Source organism: Cyprinus carpio, chromosome B13 (assembly GCF_018340385.1).
Source record: "Cyprinus carpio isolate SPL01 chromosome B13, ASM1834038v1, whole genome shotgun sequence".
NCBI lineage: Eukaryota > Metazoa > Chordata > Actinopteri > Cypriniformes > Cyprinidae > Cyprinus > Cyprinus carpio.
Window position 1 is genome coordinate 26,615,232 of NC_056609.1, and position 15,289 is coordinate 26,630,520.

General features: G+C 35.1%; 1 protein-coding gene across 2 annotated transcripts in view; it reads right to left on the reverse strand.

Moving 5' to 3' along the window:
• LOC109087521 (MAM domain-containing glycosylphosphatidylinositol anchor protein 1-like) overlaps nucleotides 1-15,289 on the reverse strand; it is a 179,075-nt gene that overhangs the window by 109,013 nt on the left and 54,773 nt on the right. For both annotated transcript variants that reach the window (XM_042737479.1, XM_042737478.1), the window contains exon 4: nucleotides 10,037-10,211. In XM_042737479.1, coding sequence (XP_042593413.1) covers nucleotides 10,037-10,211 — 175 coding nt within the window. The remainder of the gene's footprint in view (nucleotides 1-10,036; nucleotides 10,212-15,289) is intronic.

A 15,289-nucleotide genomic window follows, 5' to 3' on the forward strand; every position in this document is an offset into this window, starting at 1 on the left:
ATTTCCATTAAGATGCCACCTATGTAGGCAGCATACAGCTCACTAGTATTTAAATCAGAGGATTTACACCATTGTGTGTCACCTGACGATCGTCATCTGTGGGAGCACAGCTTTATCATGTTCTGCACACATTCAGACCGGGAAAGGTTTGACATTTACACAAAGAGGAAACCGTCTCTGCATTTGAAGCAGGAGTGCAGCTTCAGAGCATGTTTTTATATGTGCATGTCAAGCTACATGTGACTGATAGAAAAGCCAGAAGCACACTGGCAAGTAGAGACTCAGAGAACAAGACCTAACTAACAAAAACACACTAGCAGAGACAGAAGCACAGAAAGCTGCCACAAGATAAAGGCTGCACCCGCGATATAAACAACACAGAATTCAGACAAAGCTGCACTTCCTGGAAAAATTCAGAAGGTTTATATAAATCCAAGAAAGAGAAAAAAAATTCTGTGCTAACTAGCCAAACCTTTCTAACATTGGAAAATATATTTGACTGCTTTGCCATGCAGATAAAGCGCAACCAACAAAAAAAAAAAAAAAAAAAAAAAAAAGTAAATAAATAAATAAAAAAGTAAATAAAATAAAATAGTACAACAAAATTAACAATAAAATACACATTTATTTTAAAAAGAGAAAAAAAATAAAGAGTAAAACTGTTTGAAAATATTTTTCAACCAATAAAACAACACTAAAATAAAATTAAATAAAACATAAAACAATAAAATATAGTAATAAAATAAATAAATAAATATAGAAATAATTTTCAAAAACATTTTTCACCAATAAAAAAATAAATAATAAAATAAAATATTAAAACAAAATAAAATACTAATTCATAATAAATAATATTATTTTTAAAAAAAAGTATAAAAATGGTTTCAATGCTTTTTCAAAGCTAAAAATCTTGAAACTTTTTCCATTAAACCTATTTCAAATCCTATTGAAAGAAGACAGAGCCTTGGAATATTCATCTAATAGAAAGAGAAACTGATTTTTATTTTGTACCTTTTTGCTGAATGAAGCCAGAGCACTCAAAAGCATCTCTTTAAAGCTAAGGCAGAAGGTGGTCTGTTCCATTCAATAGTGCCTCTCCTATTACAGCTCCCCATTTCACATTTCAATAAGACATGTGTCTGCAAAAATATATGAAAGCTGGTAGAAAGTTATTAACCATCTTTACAAAGCGCACAGTGAGCGTATGTGGTGCGCGAGATGTTGATGTGGATCTGAGAGTTCATCTGAATAAGAATAAGAGACAAAATGAGTTGATGCAAGGACTGATATCCCACATGTTGTATTCTGTGAGAAGTAATAATGTTTCAGCTTGAGAAAGGTAAAGTGCTGAGAATTCCCAATGCTATCTCACGGCCAATTCGTACATATATTTCGAGGTAGCTAATTCATACGAAGTACGATTTTGTATGATTTGTCTAGACCCCAGTGAACGGTAGGTTTAGGGGCGGGGTTAGGTGTAGGTCATTCATAAAAATGTATATGAATTGTGCAACTCGTAAAATACGTATGATTTTGCAAAAGTGAGGTCGTACCTTGTAAAATATGTATGAATTGCCATGAGATTGGGCTGGAATTACCTGGGATCCACAGGTTTTCTCATTCCCAGCAAGTGTACTCTCTTTTAGGAGTAGGGTTGATATTCCTTGAGATGATATGACGCTTTTGCACATGTTAAAGAAATAGTTCACCCAAAAAATAAAACTTTTAATGTCATTTACTGACCCTCATGTTAATCCAAATCTATAAGATATCCTGGAATGTAAAATGAAATATCAAGTAGAATGTCCAAGCTGCAATCTTCCATATAAGGAAAGTAAAAAAGAGAAGCTTTGTCTGTGAGACACAGACCAAAATTAAAGTCATTATTTACTAAAAAATCAAACAAATGTCATTTGTGCTTGTGTGCAATTTAAAAATTGTGCTCTTTTGTCTCTTTTGGTGCTTGAAAGTATAAATTACAAATGGAAATTAGAAACATTCTGGTCAAAATCTCATTCTATTTCTAACTGAAGAAAAAATATTTAATGGCTAAATTATGACAAACAATTGTCGGTGAACTATTCCTTTAAACATAATGGCTGGGCTGGCTTTTCAAACTTAGTACAATTCCAGCTCTTCAAAAATTATTTGCTATCTATTTCATAATTTTAAAGCCTAATATCTTTTTCATAACTGATCAGATTTTAGACTTTATTAAACTCACATCTATATATATATTAAATATATATCTTTCTGAACAATAGCACTAGAGAATCTGCCCCGTTTCTGCTGCTGTGTTACTTTAAATGGCAAAAGAGCAGAAGGTCGGAGGATTTACTGAGAATGAGAGTGAGCTGGAATAGAGGAAGAGCAGAGATGCAGAGGCCTTGTCACATTTGTTTCCTGTGGCTTTGGGGCTTTGTAGACACAATCCAAGTCTGAATAACAAGGTTTAAACAGCACAGAGAGATAGAGGGAGTTTAAGAGAGAAACAAGTCAGGGAAAAAGAGAGAGAGGGCGAGAGATGCACAAGAATGACTTTCAAAAGCTGTCACCATCTCAATGGCCAAAACAGGAAGTTTTCAAATGCAGATTGCATAAATAAATGCAAATTATCACACTGCCATCATCCTCAGAATAAAATAAAATAAAATAAACTTTGTAATTGTTTTATGTATATATTTATTTATTTATTCAAAGCTAAAACACTGAAACTTTTATCCATTAAAACAATCTCAAAGCATAGTGAGTGAAGACAGAGCTTTGGAATAGTTATCTAATAGAAAGAGAAACTTTTTTTGAATGAAGCCAGAACACTTAAAAACTTTAGGATCTTTTTAAAGGTAAGGCAGAAGAGCGCCTCTTCTGTTACATATTAACATATAAAGGCAAAAATAAAAAGAGAAGTGTCTGATAATGAAGGATAAATATAAAACTTTTTCCGAGAGCAGAAATGGAACAAAAAGATTTATCGCAGATCAACAAATACATGCCAAATGATCATATCGCTATATTTCTGATAAGATAAAATAAATGCAATAATGCATAAGCTAAAATAAAATAAAATTCACCTGGATATAGCCTGTTACCAATAAAATCTAGGATTTTTACAGTATAACAGGAATTTGCTAAGAGTTGGAAAAAAAGGTCGACAAACTAGTCTAGAGGGACTAAAATATTATTTTCTTTTCTTATTGTTTTTCTCTGTTTTTATATAATAGCATTTTGGCTATCCCTCTTCTCCCTGACAAGCTAATTTCAGCGTGAAACTTCTTGCAAATGAACATGTGGCTCAGTCTATAACACTCATTTGAAGCTCTTGCTAATGTTTATTCAATACAAAGTTGAACAAAACCCACTACAGATGAAGCAACATCACTTTTCACTCTTGAAATCTCTCCTGCCCTTCGGGTGACTTCCACCAAATCAGTTGCACTTAAAAAGACACAAGTGAGCAGTTCAGACACCTTAAAAAGTCTCCCTATATTCGCTCTACTCCAAATGATCTTAATGATAAACTAAAACTCGCTCTTCCAGCGCTTCACGGCAGGTTCGGGAAATCCGCGCGCGAGCCAGCACACATTTCAACAGGAGCGCGTGGCTGTTAGATCGCCTGCAGATATTTATTAGAGCTGTATGAAATTTTCATGTGGTGTGAAGCATTCTCTTTCATCCAGCAGCCTGCTGTCAAGCGTGAGGCGGAAGCCGAGGTAGCTCCGCACGGGAGGGAGGCAGCGTTTAAGAGCGGGGGGCCATGCCTTCAGGTGACATCATCAAAGACAAGGGTAAGGGGGCGGGAACATCATCAACCCAAATCAGCCAATTAGAAGAAGATTTTGCTTAGTGCAACTGTTTGACGAGATGAGAGGCTTTTGGGATGATGAGCCGAGCCAGAGAACAAAGATGTGAAGTGAACTAATCATAGCATAAAAACCACTACTGTTCAAAAGTTTGGGGTCAGTGTGATTTTTATTTTTTTTAAATAAATTAATAGCATGCATTAAACTGATCAAAAGTGGCATTAAAGAGATGATGTTACAAATGATTTCCATTTGCTGTTCTTTCGAACTTTCAATTCATCAAAGAATGCTGAAAAAATTTAATGTATCAGTTTCCACAAAAATATTAAGCAGTGCAACTGTTTTCAAGATTGATAATGGTAAGAAATGTTTCTTGAGCAGCTAATCAGTATATTAGAATGATTTCTGAAGGATCATGTGACACTGAAGACTGGAGTAATGATGCTGAAAACTCAGCTTTGCGTAACAGGAATAAATCAATTTTTTCAAATTTGATCAAATAAAAAAAATCTAATTTAAATTGTAATAATTTTTCACATTATTATTAAATAACTGCAGCCTTGGTGAGCATAAGAGACTTCTTTCAAAAACATTAAAAATCATTTTTGAACAGGATGTGAGTCAAGCCAGAGATCAAAGACATGGATAAGGAGCTTTATTGTAAGAAGTTGATCTCAGGTCAGAGTGTGACACGATCTCTGCTAAAACCCATCAAAGGAGAAGAATGAACGTGTTCCTCTGTTCGTCTCTCACCTCCTGCTCTCACTGCCTAATTTGCTCTACCTCCTGAAGCTCAAGGAGACGTCCTGCCAGTAGTGTGCAGGTCTGAACATCTCGAACTGGACCCTCGTCATCACTTCCATCTCCTCTCTCACTCTTTCCTCCGCCTCTCCTGTCCTTTCATCCAGTCTTAATCAGATCAACAGTATTACTGTCAAAAATGTTTGTTAGCAAAGGCTGTTTTGATTCCATAACAAAGGCTAAAAATATGCATTGTGACAATAATTAAACATGCTAAATGCTACGGTCAAAAATAAGACAAGAAAAAAAAACAACACTGCAAGATATTAAACATGTTTATGCAAGCAACCATTCCACTTTTCCCTCTCCTCTACTCTTTCGTAGTACCTCTTTTCGTGTACCTCTCCCTTTCTATCATCTCTTCTTTTTTTCCACCTTTTCTTTATCTCCTTTCATTCTGTCATTGCTCTTTCCTCTCATTCACTTCTCTTCTTTACATTGAGTCCTTTAAAAGACTTTCAGATGACACAGACAGACGAGAAATGATGAACTAACTGGTTTTGGATTCACTCTAAAATGGCATTTAGGAAAACCCACATGTGGGTACTCTCTCTCTCTCTCTCTCTCACACACACACACATTTCTGTCTGGGCCCATAGAAAGCACAATGACTCACCTTTTTTGCCAACTACCCTTCACAATCACAACCCAAAGGTCAGATAAAATGTACCTTCCCAATAACCACATAAGTGTGTGTGTGTGTGTGTGTGTGTGAGAGAGAGAGAGAGAGAGAGAGAGAGAGAGAGAGAGAGAGAGAGAGAGAGAGAGAGAGAGAGAAAGCTCTTAAACTCCTATGACAGAAGGCGGAATACTTGTACTTTGTTTTTCCAATTAGCGCACTAAGATTTAGTATGTAGTGTCAGGCCTGTTTTAAATGTGTGTGAGTCACTGGTTCATTTTTATTCTCCTCCAGTGCTCTTCTGGTGTCTTCAGCACAAGGGGCTTTTTGTGGACTGTATTGTGACGCCAAACTCTGGCACGCACAGACAGGCTGGGGCTGAAGGCCAGCTCTCACACACACACACACACACACACACTGCAGAAGAATCAGAGCAGAGACGAGTCTGTCCCCAAACAAGTGGCAAGTGGCAAGCAAGTGGAAACATTTCACATCTTCATAACCTCTTATTCAAATACTACAGAAAGTGGCACTTGTGTGAAAAGAAGAGGCAGTAAAAAATGACCATGTGTTTCTACATACTGTACATGTTTGTGCCAGTGGGACTTTTCAAGACTACATTGCTTAGGCAAAAATGTAATAAAGATTTATTTAACTACAAATATTCTTATCTTACATATCATTCTTGTTGCATTTCATATTCTACCAAATGAACAGTGTCAAATATCACAGCAGTATCATATCGTTTATTCATTTAAAGTAATCTACTTTAGGATTCAGTGACTTATGCCCACAGACCTGACTGAATCCATCTAGACAGAATGAAATGTAAATACTGAAAATGTATACAGGAAATGTCAAAGAAAACATTATGCAGTGAATAAATATGTCCGGTGTACAGTTCACCAGCCTCTCCACATATGCTTTTGTCTTTCTTACCTGGTGCTGGATTGTGTGATCTGAACTGTACTGAATGAATGAAAGGGTGAGAACTGGGTCTCTGAACCAAGTCCATCCATACAGTAGAGGCACGCTGAACCCAGAACAGTTACCCACTGTCTCACTGGCCAAAGTGCCACGGTCAAAGACTGGCCTGCCCGCACAATAAAATAAAAAAAACCTACCGAGTGTGTGTGTGTGTGTGTGTGTGTGTGTGTGTGTGTGTGTGTGTGTGTGTGTGTGTGTGTGTGTGTGTGTGTGTGTGTGTGTGTGTGTGTGCGTGGCTTCTCAGTTCCCATCAATACCTGCCTTAGCAGCACAGGATTGGTCAGGATCATCAACTAGTCGCTCAACACCTGACTACACTGTCAAAAAAAGTCTTTATCCCAAAATCTGTCTTGTTCGTCAGCTATCTACAAATCATTAAAACAAGATACATTTACTTGAGATCAAAATTGCATAATATATTAAGATTGTCTTCATATATTTTTAAATAAGTTTACTCTTTAATTATAGTAATAATATTTTTTATAATATCTATTACCTCAACATGCTTATAACATATTTTGATTACTTAATATTTTTGACTTGTATTCCAGTAAAAAATTATACACACATATATATATATATATTTATAATTTTTTTTAATATACATATATTGCTTAATATATTAACACAAAATTGCATATAAATATCAAATAAATACTTTCAAATAAGTTATATATTAAAAAGGTTATTTTTCTTCTTCGCTAGATCTCATTCTTATAACAAGAATATATATGTAAAAATATAAAATTATTAAATTGAATTAAAATCATTAAATTAAATTAATAATATTTAAAATATGTGTAAAGTGTTGTAGATATTATAAATTTTATTTTTTTATTTTATATGTAAAAAATTTATAATTCAAATTTTTTTTATATTTTTTTTTTAAGTTTGGTTAATATATTGTGGAGGAGGGGTAAATTAATTTTTTCAATAGATTAAATGCAATTTTTGCGCAATATATTAATATATATATATATACATATATCCTATTCAATGTTTACAATGTTTTATATATATATATATATATATATGTGTGTGTTTAGAATTGTGGTTTACCACATGTCAAGTTAATGGATATTACTTTTAAACATCTGCCTCTAACCCCTCTCGTCCAGTAGTTTTTGAAAGAAAACCCCTAAAGCAGCCTAATTATACCTAATTATTTGAATAATCATTCTGACAAACTGCAGACAATTTCATTTTGAAAACATGTAGTTTTGTGCATCGCTGCTCTGTACCTCTGACTTCCTCCTGCATCTCTCTCTCTTTGATGTTAGCTAAGGCTGTCTGGCTCTGTAGCATGTGCCAAGCTGAGCTTAAATAGATGAAATATGCTGACATAAAATCAGGCAATATAACCACAGTTACTGGTTATAACAAAGTCCCTTTAACAGAACACATCAAAATGCCCCTGGACGTAGCCGTGAACCAATAGAGACCTAACAGGAAAAGGAGGTAATGGAAAAAGAGAGAGATTTGTCATCACTTTTCCAACTAAATAACTCTTAAAACTCTGCTTGTGTCAAACCGGCCGCATATGAACGCTGGCGTTGTGCTATTGAAAAGGGGCATGGCTCTTTTATTCAACCAGACAAAAGAATCAGGCCACTCCGAGGCTCTTATTGTCATGCCTTTCCTAACATCCTCTCAATCCCGCTTCCGTAATTCTTCCATCTTTATCTCTCACACCTTCTGTACCTCTCACCTTTCCATCTCACAGCTCACACTTGCTCTCTTACTTCTCTTTTCTCTCAGTAATAGGGTCCGGTGCTGTAGAAGATTGAGGGGAGACGTCGAGTGTGTGTGTGTGTGTGTGTGTGTGTGTGTGTGTGTGTGTGTGTGTGTGTGTGTGTGTGTTTGTGGTGGGTGGTCCGCGCTGTGCCTTGCCGCTCTGGTCTGGCTGAGTCTAATTGTCACTGTTGTGGTGCTAAAGTCATCCGGAGAGCCGCACGAAGCCGGTGGGGGAAAATTGAACAAGCATCACCCGTCAGGAGTGCTTCCACTCAGAGCAGCGGTCAGCCTGCCCTGTTTACCTGCTACACAATTATCATCCGCCCCCAGGGAACCCTATGGAACAACACATCCATCCTCTGAGGGACGAGGAGGGGCCATGGGGGAAACGTGATGGTCGAATATCGCAGAATAGTGCAGAGCTTGTTGTGTGTAAGCGGCTGGAAGTAAATTGAGCATATAACAGTCTGTGAGGGGTTATAATATGTTGCAACAGAGACATGCGAAGCCGTGAGGGTGAAAGAATAAGGGCCAGTTCACACAGAACATGTTTTTGCATTCCACCACACTTAATTGTCTGTTTAATTAACTGTTTAATTGTTTTTCTATGCTAAGATGCAGTAAACTGAAGTTTTTTTGACCAATTAGCAACATTTCGACTGCTGTTTTGCTGTTTTCTGCTGTCCATTATTTCTGAAGCAAGCCTCATAAAAATTAATGTCAAGACCTTTGTAATTTTTTTCTTTACTTCTGATATACAATGTTAAATTTTTTTAAGCAAAATTGTATAATATATGTACACTTTTTTTGAGAATATTTCATAAAGTTTGTTTTTTAATATTTTTTTAATTCAGTATTTAAAAAAAATACTTTATATAAATTTTTAATGTAAATTAGAGAGAAAATGTAAAAAAAAATAAAAAAAGTGAAATTCTATAAATTATAAATAACTATAAATAATTATATAATAAATAATCTAAAAATTTTATAACAAAAATTATGTTTTGGACATATATACTGTATATATAAATAATATTTAAGATTTTAAAAAGCAATACAAATTACCAAAATTATTTTTTTCATATTTTATTTTAATACAAAATATATATTAATAGAGTGCATAAAATTATATACAGTATGTGTCAAAAATATAAAAACATATATATACAGTATATATATATATATATATATATATATATATATATATATATATATATATATATTAATCATTATGTTTGTATAAAATAAGGTACATATTCTTGCTTATAACTTTTTTTATACATTTTAATAAATTGTATTTATTTTAATACATTAAAAAAAACTAAACTAGTTCTGAGTGAACAGCCCTTAAGGTTGTTACTGTTGAATGTAACAGTTCTAGAGAAACTTAAGCTTTCTGTTTGTTTAGATTTTTAAATGAAAAAAAAGAAGGTGCAGACTGTTAATTTTTTTACATTGTTTTTCACTGACGAAAACGAGATGATTACGAAATAAAAACTAATTTTGAATGACAAAAACTATGAATGAAATTTAAAAACGAGACAAAAATGTGATGATTTGGGAAGAGATCCAGTTCAATAAAAAATAATAAAAAATTTTAAATAAATGTGAGGTTGATCTGAGAGCATGAGGAGTCTATTGTAGGTGTTTTTTGTGCGTTCTGGCCGTCGCCGCTGACCTGACCCTTGGCTCAATGGGACAGTGGGTCAGTGGTGCTGGGCAGCACTGCAGGGAATCCCTTACACACATAAAGAGTGTGACCCTGCCTGAACTACAGCTTCAACTCTCACTCGAGATCCTTCCAATTCATTCACCTGAACTCTCCAGACGCATCTGTCCAGTGCAGCCCATATGTCCATCAATCACCGCTTATTAAATCTCCTCAAAAGCTGCTGGGTGCTACAATTTGTTTCCTCTTTTGTCTTGGCAGCTCAACTGAGCATCGTTTCCCCTCCTGTTTTCCATAACCTCCCACACCGGTATCCAGCACTAGGACAGAGATGGGGTTCTGGAGAGTTCACACTGATTCACCTCCTGCAGGAAATCCTGGAGGGATCAGGCCGGGAAGAGGAGGGATCATGGCCCTATCACTTACACTGCACATCTACACGAATGGACTTGATGGCAGCCACCCCCACCCCGTTCTCAGCTTTGCAGTAGTAGCGGCCACCCTGTACTCTCTGGATGTTGGGGATCCGTAGAGTCTCATTGAAGATGGACGTCTCCTGGAACTTGTCGGAAGCGCTGCCTGCTGTCTTGGTCCACCGCACCTGCAGGGGGCGACATTCAGAGACTCATGAGCTAATAATAAATGTGCAAAACAATTCATTTTCGGCATGTTTTACAGTTACACTTTATTTTAAGGTGTCCTTGTTACAGCGTAGTTGTTGAATTAACAGAATCACTTAGCATTTGGTGTCTATTTTGCTTCAATTTGCCTACATTTGATTATGACCAAGAACATGTGAACCATCTAAATAATCATTTTATGTCAAAAGTTTTATTTGTTTTAAATTTCTAGAGAAACTGAAGCTTTCCGTTTATTTTTAAATAAAAAAAAAAGTTGTGGATTTTCCATAATGTATCAGACTTTACTGTATTTGTACATTTAGATCAATAAAAAACACAGGTCTTAAAAGATATTTTAAATTAATTTGTAATGATTAAGAAATATAAATGTGCTTTTTAAGATTAAACTAACTGAATTAACTTAATCTCAAAATCAGAGCTTGGAATACAAAAATCTAAATAAGAAAACATTATAATATAAATGTATAGTATCATATTTTTAATGCGGTTTCAGACTTTATTGTATAAGTACAGTATATGTCCATAAAAAGAATAGTCTAAAAAACTTGTGATTAAATTGTAATTAAGTAATGTAAAGGCATTTTTTATGTTAAAATTTACATTTACAATTACATTTATGCATTCAGGCTACACATTTTTTTTTTTTTTTACCAGTATGTTGATTTAAAATATAATTTAAAATCAAAAAATGCAAATATGTGAGAATTTAAGACTTCTGTGTTCTGTGTTCTGTTAAATAATAACCATGTAAACATAGAAAAGTTTAATTTCTTTTCTCCTACAAAGAAACTGAATGCACTGGTCACAAAGATGATGAGCATGTACAGTGGGGCTCAATAAGTTTGACCCTAACGTAAGTACAGCGGTCAGACTGTCTGTAATCAGAGTCTCATCCATCTCAATTATTCTTTTGACTCCTTCAAACAATCTTTGCATTGAGCTTGTAAGGTCAAATGAACATCACAAACTAAAGCCTGTGTAATCTCCTACACCTCTCCACCTCTGGACATCAGTAAGCTGCTTCCATTACAGCCGGGGTCACCTCTGAACAGGGTGCCACACGGGTGAGCAGCTGATTGGAGCTGGCAGCGCTGGGGGCGGCGGGAAGGTTAGGACGTACGTGCAAAGGATTATGGGATTACACCGACCTGTGTAAACGACAAGCTTTGTGTTTATTCAGGTTTATTTGCCTGTGGATTTGGGACACAGCTGCTGTTCATTTATCAGGTGTGGTGGGTGAGAAATTAACACAGAGGAAGGGAGAGAGCGCTCCTGCTGGGAGTAACCTATCCTTTTGGTGGCAAAGGACAGAAAAGCTGCTCGGAGGCTGTTTGATGGGGCAAAATCACTAAAAAGTTGTGCCACTTGATTGTGTAGATTGCAGCATAGTAGTCCTCCTTAACCTACAACTCTGAGCAGACCCACAAAGTGAGAAGTTGCATTTAAAAGAAGTTGTGTCAAGATCTGTTTTGGGATAAAATCCTTTAGTGAGTCAGATACTAAAACAACAAAATAATTTCAGAACTGTGCATACAGTTTATTTTTACAGTTTTTTATTACCGCACATCACTCAAGTACATAAAAACAGTAAAACATTATTTAATATAGCGTAAAATTATAATATGTAATACATATTTATATATATATTTTAAGAAATAAAATAATACATTTAAAAAAAGTTTTCCTCTGATTGAATGGTATATATGTATATATATATATATATATATATATATATAATTTTTGGTAACAATATATTATCAAATTATTACATTTATTAACATTAATTTTAAATTAACAAATGCTGTAAAAATGTTGATCATTGTTAGTCCAACACTAGATGTTTGTAAACCAAACTTAATGAAATTTAATTAAATTGAACCTTACTGTAAAGTGTTAGCATATATTCAATATGTATTAAATATTTTATTATATTATATAATCTATCTATCTATCTATCTATCTATCTATCTATCTATCTATCTATCTATCTATCTATCTATCTATCTGTCTATCTATCTATCTGTCTGTCTGTCTGCCTGTCTGTCTGTCTGTCTGTCTGTCTGTCTGTCTGTCTGTCTATCTATCTATCTATCTATCTATCTATCTATCTATCTATCTATCTTCTAAACTGCATCTCTTCTGTAGGGTCCATGGACTAATGAAGGCAAAATGATAATTAAAAATAGTGAAAAACTTCTTACGGCTACTGGATACACACATTTTTTGTATATGCATTTGCATACAGTTTTTTTAACCTTCTAATGAGAAAAGTTGCTATTGTAGATCACAACTCTCTTTCAATTCAAGTTCAATAGTGAGCTAAACCTCTGATCTGCGTCCTCGTCGCCTACATCAGGATCCACCATTGGGTGTGGATGTTCAAAAAATGTCCTGTTTGTTTTCTCAGCAGCCCAAAACTCTGCCATCATTGTGTTGATTCATCGTGGCTCTCAAAGGGCCGGCGCTGGCAGATGTAAGACAGATGGCTCTGGATAGGCTATCATTACAGCGGCCTCAGACGGCTCACTTACAGCAACGCAAAGTCACAGAGGCACAGAAACTTTCAAAGTCTCAGCGATACGAAGAGGAGAGCGTCAGAGACAGAAAGAAGAGGACAGCTGATGGCAACATGCTGCAGAATGCTGCAGCTACAGGAAACGCAACAGGGGATGAAATTGGTCATGAAACAGATGAACCAGAGAAAGAGACAACGCTGCCCTTCTCAACATCAACAGCTGCCTCACATGACCATGTTTTACTGCTCCAGAGATCCCAACAGACTGCGCAAACCCTGTCTGTCTGTCTCCCTCTTTCTTCACACAATCTTTTCTGTCTGCTCTTGGGAAAGAAATCCCATGAGTCTCTGTTAGCTGTACACTAGCGTTCTTCATCTGTCTTTAGTGCAAAATCAGCCTCACAATATGCTGTACAATATTCTGATATGCTTTCCAAATCCCTTCTTTCCACTTTGATGATAATGAATTTGGTTCTGTTTGTTCAGACCAAGGGCATGGTTATCATTATTAACTAAAACTAAAAGTAAAACCACAATCAATCAGTCAATAATAAATAAATAAAATCTCATTGCTTGGCATACAATAAATGTGTTAACACTTTAGTATATGGACCAATTATCACTATTAACTAGTTGCTTATTAGCATGCCTATTCTGCATGACCATATTCTACATCCCTAATCCAATTCCCTAACTTAATAACTACTTTACTAACTCTTAATAAGCAACAAATTAGGAGTTAATTGAGGCAAAAATCATAGTCAATGGTTTGTTAATGGTGAGAATTGGACCTTAAAATAAAGTGTGACCATTAATGTTAACCAAAATAAAATATTTTTAAAAACTTTATTTTATTTCAGCTAGCTGCCAAGGCAACATTTCTCATTTTCTTAAAGTTTAACTTGAATTACTAAAACAACTCAAACTGAATTCTTAATTTCATTTAATTTAACTAAATTCTTTAACTTAATTTAAATACTCAAACTTTAAAATGAAAATGAAAACTAAGAAACAGATAAAAAAAAAAAACTCCAAATAGTTCAAAATATTAACAAAAACTAGAATAGTATGCTACAATAAAATACCCTAAAACGCTGACCAAGGGACAGTCATAGTCATAACTACATGACCTGGCTGCATAAATCCTCTTTCACTGATGGCCATTCAAAATATGTTTTGTGAAGGAACAAAACATTTGCAATAAACAATAAAAAATATATATATTCCATTATAGTTGATATTTAACAGCAACCACAGACCACAAAAAAACACGGACTGTTATTTTACTCACAAAGTTGACAAAAAGGTCCCTAATGGAGCTACAACAGGCAGCAAAACAAGGAACTGTCATTTTTTAGCTTTAGTTAAGGCATTTGACAAAGGTCAAAATAAATGAGGAGAAAACATAATATAGAGCAATCAGGATTAGATTTCTCATTGTCCTCCAAAAACCTCTTAAAAACTAAAGGGGCTTTGCAGCAATGCCATAGAACCACCATTTTGGGTTCCCTAAATAATATTTTAGTGAAAAACACACAATTATTTAATTATTTAAATACATTTTAATAATCTAAAGAACCTTTTTCCACTAGAATTCATGGATTCATGGTTTCATGGATGTTAAAGGTTCTTCCTGGGACAATAAACGGCAATGAAGAGCCTTTATTTTTTTTAAATTGAGGTCATTTTCGTTGTAATTTTTACCTAGGTTGTGTGATGAAAAATTGTTTCATGCTGACCTGAAATCATAAAGTACATTTACCTGACGTCCTTCGTGAAAAGCTTTCTGCGTCGGAAGAGAGCTTTTATCATCCCACTCCCATTTTTCCAAACCCTCTCTCTCGCTCCGCTTCAGGTTTTCTCTTCCAGCCTATCCTATAACTGCCTCTATAAATTAAGTTCTCTGCAAGTGACACCAATTCAAGTCAAGCATCCGCAAAGAGACGTTTATTGCTTAATGCCTGTCAAGCCTGCTTAAATCTGGGCGGCTGTGGTCCTCTTCAGCGCTAGCACTGGTTATTGTACTGTAAGCGTATTTAATGCTCATTGCTGGGCTTTTTATGTGTGAGCATGTTAAATCGGTGAAGAGTGATTACTACTCACAAAAGCTCAACGTTTGCAGCTTAGCTTTACACTGTGTATTACTCTAAAATCTCATATCCGTTTCTTTCCCTGTCTCTCTCTCTCTCTCTCTCTCTCTCTCTCTCTCTCTCTCATTCGCTCTAGCTCTTGCTCTCGCTCTCTCAATTCAATTTTGAGCTTTATTGGCATGACAGAAACTATCCATTTGTTTTGCTAGTGTTGTAAAACCAGTAAAATAAATAAGGTTAAATGTACAATTATCCTAAAAGGTGTACACTATTTATTCAGTAAGTAGCCATGCAATATTCAGGATAATTACGGGTCATTATCGTCGAATAAACACAGACTCGGTGAGCAGGGTCCCAGACTTTATTATTATCATGAAAGTTTTTACTAAGCAAAAAATTTAAGTTAGATAAGTTTAAACAATCAGATTTCAGT